A 6356-nucleotide genomic window follows, 5' to 3' on the forward strand; every position below is an offset into this window, starting at 1 on the left:
CCAAAGCAGGGTGACAGCGCTGAGAGTCCCCAGTCCCCTACCCACGCTGCTTCCTGCCACCTCTACCTTCGCTGCCTGACCTCCCGCCGCACTTTTCCCGTGACGCTCAGGACAGAGGACGAGATGGCCTCTCCTTGAGTGGAGGTGGGCAGAGCCACAGGGCCAGCGACCGACTGGCACTCGGAGGCAGCTGTCGCTGTGGTTTCCGACACCCTGACAGCGCCGATTAAATAAAATAACTAAATAGAAATAAAGTGACATTTGCTTTGCATCCCGAGGTGCCTGGGCGCTTGCCTTCTTTTTACTCTCCCTCCTAAAAGCCCAGTTCAAATGACAAATAGTTTGTTGCCGAGTATCAATACCATCTATTTATCCATCCCAGCGGGAGGGCTCACTTCCAATGTCATCTGGGGGTGGGGGTGTGCTGGGGGGAGAGGGAAGAGAGTGAAGAAAAAAAAAAAAAGAGAGCGAGTGGGGGGTGGGAAGAGGAAGAAAGAAAGCATGAAACAGGGCCGAGAAGGAGAAATTGGAAGCAAATGGCCCATGAACTAAACCATGATGTAGAGGCATGATCGATGCTGAAAATGGTTTATTCATCCATCAGATATGGCGGGCCGGCGACTGAATGAACTCTTTCACTATGTGCCGTATGAAGTTAAAGCAAGTAAATTTCTATCTTTCTTCGCATTAGCTGCCTCATTGCCCTTCAATCAGCCCTCACGGAGGCAGAAAATGGCTCCACCATCTGCCTTCAGACCCTCCCTTCGGCAGGTCTCGGGGCTTTTTTTGGAGAGGGGGAGGGGGCCCCTGTTCCCTTAGGCTCTGTCTCCCCATCTCCTCCCAAGGGGGCCAGGCCTGCTTGCAGGGGGGTGGGGCACGGTGGGCCTGGAGGGAAGCACCCGGCCGCTAGCGACTGCTTCCTTATCCTCGGGATCTAGAGCCCAATAACTACCGTGCGCGGGGCATCTGAAGATGCGAGAGAGGGTCCTGGGGTTTAGCCTGGAGGAGCCCCCCCCCCCCCCCCGAACCGAGCTGGAGAGCCGGACCCTGGGTTCCTCAGCCTCACCTGACTTCTCAGCGGGAATGATGTTTCCTCTCACCCAGCCCAGCCTTCCCTGCCTGGTGAGAGGGGACCTGAGAGCGTCTTGGCCCCCTTTCCCACCCCCCCAAAGAATCTTTGTGTAAGGAGGGAGGGCCGGGGGCCTGGCTCTAGGATTGAGGTGTCATCCTGTGCTAGGGACAGGCCAAGAGCTGCGGAATGGGGGTACTGCGGCTTCCTCCCAGGTGCACGAGGAACCAAAGGCTCAGAGAGGCCCTGTAACTTGCCCAAGATGGCACAGCGATTAAGCAGCAGGGTCAGGATTCAGAGCCTTTGTTTCTTCGCGCTGGGCCTGATGCATCGCCTTCCCAACTTGATCGGGTCCAGACGTTTTAAAAGGACACCCTTTAGCCCTTACTCCTCCATCCGCCGCACTCGTTAGACAGGAAGCCGGAAGGGAAGGAGCTGCCCAGGGTCACACAGCTGTCTGCACCCCCAGCGCTGCCCAGGGGCGCTTTCCCTCTGCCCTTGGCTCTGCTCTCCCCCACGCACCCCTTGGGAGGTAAGAATGCCACGGGATGTTTGGGGGTGGGGGGTGACAGCCTGCCTCTGCACAGCTCTGCCAGGCTCAGCACCCCCTGCCCGCCCCCCTTGGCGCTGACTGACTGGCTAATTAGGGGTAGCTGGCCTGAGTGTCGTGGGGTCAGCAGAGCATGAACTGGAAAAACCTGTGGCCAGCAGGCAGCAGCCCGTGGGGCCATCAGCCCCCAGGGGGCAAGGGTGCGGGCTCTCTTGAGTGACACGCGTGGGCAGAGCCCCGGGTGGGTGGGGGCGGGCAATGGGGGAACCACAGAGGCAGAGGGCCAGCTCCCGAGATGGGGTGCCCCGGGAAGGGGGAGGGGAGTCACTTCATCGGGCCTTGGTTTCTCCATTTCCTCTCCCATCAGGTGAGGACGCTTGTAGCCCGGAGTCAAGCCAAGGAAGCCGAGAAAACGCTTAACCCGGGCCTGGCGCCCCAGAAACGGTCACTGGTTGTTGTTATAATGTCACCCACCCTTGTGGAGAGACCCAGGCCCTCGGGGGGAGGCCCCCCGCCCAGGACTCCCAGCAGCACCGCCGCCGCATCCTCCCCTCCAGCTGGCCCTCTTGGATCCCCCAGACCCAGCTGCCCAAGCACCCCCACCCCACGCGAGCACACTTCTTCCCTAAGTCAGCCCCGCCGCCCCCACCCCCACCCCCAAATCAGCCGCCCCCGGTGCGGGGCTGAGCCAGGGAATGGAGACACATTCCCTCAGGGACAAAGAGATTTTTCTCTTCCCAGGATAGATTTCGGCCGGCGCCCCCCCCCAGCCCCCATCTCCCACGGTGGCAGGGGGAGACACAAAGGGAAACCCCCCAGGGAGAGAAATCCTAAACTTCAAACAGGGCTGAGGCCCAGCCTGGGCCAGCCTGGGAGGCTCAGGACCGGGGATCAGGGCGGCCTGCCTGGGGGCGGGTGTGCAAGCACAAAACCCAGACAAATGGGTCCTGAGGCTCTAATCTGTACCAGCCCCCACCCCGCGCAGCAGTAGCGCCGGCCTGAGAGCTGGTGGGCACAGGCTGGGCCCTCCGACAAGTGTCTCATCTGCCTAATTGCTTCTTTATTGTCTTACAATCACACACCCTCTCCATGCTGCCCTGAAATATTTCCTTCCCCTATTCATCTCGACAGCAATTAGAAAAAGGGGGGGGGGGCGCGTCTCAAAATGCAGAAAAGTGGAGTAGGGAGGCGGAGGGGGGGCGGCCCTGTGGGGAGGATCTGGACGCAGGCAGGGCTCGGCCCCAGGCCCACACCCGGCCCCCGTGAAATTTCAAATTAGGCTACAATCACATCAGACAGTGGCCGCTGCCACCAAAGACGGGCGGCGGGTTCACAGGAAACGGGGTGGGGGATTACCTTGGGGTTCTCCAGGATTCCAGCCTCGTAGCTGCAGGGGGAGAGGGAAGATGGTGGGTCAGCCGGGGAGGGGCAGGAAGACACCCCCCACGCCCTCCCCAACACAAGTCTGGTCTGCCTTTCTTTCTCTGCCAAAGCGGCTCCGGCCAGCCCTGCCCGGAACGTTCCGGGCCCACCGCAGTGGGCTGTGGGAACTGTGGGTTGCAGAAGAGCCTGGGACGATATCCCCTCAGTCTTCTGGGGGGCACAGCCCTAGGGATTCACACACGCTGTTCTCTCTGCTTTAAGCACTCCGTGCACCTCAGCCAGTCCGTCCCTTCTGTCCTTGCAGTCTGAATGTCAAAAGTCACCTCCTCAGAGAAGCCTTCCGGGATACGTCAGTGGAGGCCCTGTGCCTATTCATCCCCCTGAGGGCCATGCAATGAGCTACAAGTGTTTGTCCACACGTGCAGTCACCACGACAGCTGTCCTGGGCAGGCAGGTGCTCCCTGGCCCCGGGCAGGGCAGCGGACAGGTGGGGGCCGCCTTCCTTACCTGATGTGCATGAGGTTCTCGTCCATGCTCCATGGGTTCTTGGGGGTGACCGGGATGGGGATTCCGTGTTGCTGCAGGTAAGAAGTGACACGGGGGCGGGAGTGAGGCGGCTGGAAGTAGGCCTGAGGGGCAGGCCAGCTGCGACACCCCCAAACCCCGGTGGCCACGCTGCCAAGGCCAGGGCCACCCTCTAGCATCTGCCCTCCTCCAGGCTGCATGGGGGTTAGGGTCCTGTTGCTGGGTGTGCCCCTGCAGCAAGACTGTGTCTGAGATGTCATGGAGTGGATGCTGACCTTGGGAGTTCCTTCCAGAAGATTCTGGAGCACTAGAATGGGTTAGGCAGCGTGCCCCCCGCCGCGACCCTATGAGTCGGGGGCTGGAAGGCTCGAAGCTTCCACCCGGAAGCCACCTGCGTACGTGCGATACTTACAATCGCCCCGGGGAAAGGGCATCTAGCCCCTGGCACTTGTTAACGATAACGGGCCTGGTGCTTTCTGGGAGCCACCCCTACCCTGCCTGGCACAACGGCCACACATATCACACTCTGCGACCCTGAAAAGGACACCCCGGGCTGATCTGCACCCCCACCAGGCCCCCCCAACTGGTCCCGACTGTGTTTTGCTTCCCAAATGGTTCAATCTGTCATTCAGGGAGAAGACTCACCCTAATATAGACCCTGGGTCTGAAAGGGTGCTGGGGGTCCCTCTGAAGGCCCACGTGACTCAGCCTTTCAGAATGAGGACGAGGCTGACCCTCTTAGCCACCCCACGCTGCCCCGGTGGACACTCGGTCAGAATCTAGCACCCACGCTTATTGGGGGCCCAGCCAGGCCTGTATAAGGCAGTGAGAACTGACGCTTTGCTTCCCGAGCCCCCTTTCAGACCTCGCCCTCCGTGGTCCTAGACCCAGCCAGCCCCACCCCCGCGGCCCCCACCAGCACCCCCTGTCTCTTCTGATCGGGCCACCCTGATCCGCACTCATTCCCAGACTGTCAGATTCCCGCCTCCTCCAGGGAGCCTCCTGGGTTTCCTTCATCACCACCTTCAGATTTCAAGATAAATGAAGCCAAAAACCCTCTAGTTGGTTTTTTTTTTTTTTCCAGGCTTTACCAGGGGAATGTTTTTATAAGTCCATATCTACTCTAGAATCTGTACTCTTGGGGCGCCTGGGTGGCTCAGTCATTTGAGCGTCTGACTTCGGCTCAGGTCCTGATCTCACAGTTCATGGGTTCGAGGCCCATGTCGGGCTCTGTGCTGACAGCTCAGAGCCTGGAAGCTGCTTCCTTCGGATTCTGTGTCTCCTTCTCTCTCTGTCCCTCCCTGCTGATACTCTGTCTCAAAAAAACCATTAAAAAACAAACTAAAAAAAAAAAGAATGTGTACTTTTCAATTTAAATAACACGGGCAAACAGGAACCCCCCATTTAGAGGCTGCTCCGTGTTGGGGACCCCCTGTCCCCCCCCCACAAGGTTGCCAAGAGTCAAATGCACGGGCTCGCCTTATGCTCCCTGAAGTAGAGGGGGCCGGGGGTGGGGACCCAGACTCTGAGCAGGAGCTGGCGTCCCCGGGCTGGGGACTGAGAAGCCCAGCAGATGGGTGTCCTGTGGCCTATTTGGGGGCAAGGTTTGGAAACACTTTTGCCTTCTTTCCCACCGGGCCTCAGTGGTCGTGGTCAGAAGAGAAAGGGAGGGGGTTAGGACGGGATGGACGGCCCTGCCACCAAAGAGATTTTTGTCCCCCCCTCCCCAGTCCTGAGGTCCCCCCGCCCCGCAAAGAAATTCTCACTGCAACTGAGACAAAAATCCATCGTCACCATGTACGCAGCGACTGCCCTGTTTTCCAGCCCCCTACCCTGTCCGCTGGCTTTTTAAAAGAAACTAATTACGGTGACAATGCTAAGGACAGACACGGCGACTCTGAGTGTCTTCCCCTTGGACGACGCCCGGGGGGGGCGGGGGGGGACGGAAAGTGCAGGAACACATGTTTGCGAGTCTCTTACCCCACCTTTTGGCCCTGGTCACTTATGGGTCTTGAAAGCACGGTTTTCAAAGCCCCATTGATTTTTTGTCTGAATCAGCTGCCTGGCTCTGAATTTTGGACAAAGCCTGGCTGCTGCTCAGCGATTCTGGTCTTTTCCTGGCAGAGACACGGCCTCCCTCCCAGAATGCACGCGGACTCCCCGGAGCTCATACCAGCCGCCCCCTGGGGGGCCGGGGGGAGAGGACCCGAGGCCTGGGGCCCCAAACTCGCAAACCCCCCCCCCCGCCACCCATGCTCTGCTGTTCAAAGGTGATAGAGGACAGAAGCTCAGTGAAGTGACTTCTCCCCGACCCTCCCCGGCCTGACGGAAACGAAGGGCCATGCGCGGGTCACCCTGGCCCTCTCTTGAACCAGGACCACAGTCGTTGAGAATGTAGTTCGGGGTGGGAATTCCACGTGCTCTATATTCTGTATTAGGGAGACGAAGGGGTTGGCGGCTGGCGGCGGGAGGGGGGGGGTGGAGGGAAGCGGTGAGGGGGGCTTGCGGGGTGGAAAGCCTCGTCAACCCTGTTCTCCTAATAGCTCCGCTATTTGACAATTTGTTTGGCAACATATGGGCTTGCTCTTGTAAACTCCCCTCTTAATAATAAAACAACAGATGGTACCGGAGATCTTTCCTCCAAGCCCTGCGGGTCTTAATGGGTTGCGGGCGGCAGGGGCCAGGGCAGCCTCCCTGCCGAGCCCCCTACCACGCGGCACCTTGGCTGCGACGAGCTCACAGCCAGCCCTGGTGACTGCTATTTAAAACCTGAGCAATTTTCTGGTGTGTGCGCAGAGTGGCTTCCACCCCCCCCCCCCCCCCCCCCCC

The 6356-nt window shown here is 59.6% G+C and overlaps 1 protein-coding gene across 1 annotated transcript in view; it reads right to left on the reverse strand.

Annotated features, from left to right (window-relative positions):
- ASS1 (argininosuccinate synthase 1) overlaps positions 1-6356 on the reverse strand; it is a 52279-nt gene that overhangs the window by 24900 nt on the left and 21023 nt on the right. Inside the window, exons 7-9 of the mRNA XM_039229554.1 lie at positions 4504-4526; positions 3510-3631; positions 2976-3006 (exon numbers count right to left, since the gene is read on the reverse strand). Of these exons, the coding sequence (XP_039085485.1) occupies positions 2976-3006; positions 3510-3631; positions 4504-4526 (176 nt within the window). The remainder of the gene's footprint in view (positions 1-2975; positions 3007-3509; positions 3632-4503; positions 4527-6356) is intronic.

This window comes from Hyaena hyaena, unplaced genomic scaffold (genome assembly GCF_003009895.1).
Source record: "Hyaena hyaena isolate Hyena2069 unplaced genomic scaffold, ASM300989v1 scaffold_38, whole genome shotgun sequence".
NCBI lineage: Eukaryota > Metazoa > Chordata > Mammalia > Carnivora > Hyaenidae > Hyaena > Hyaena hyaena.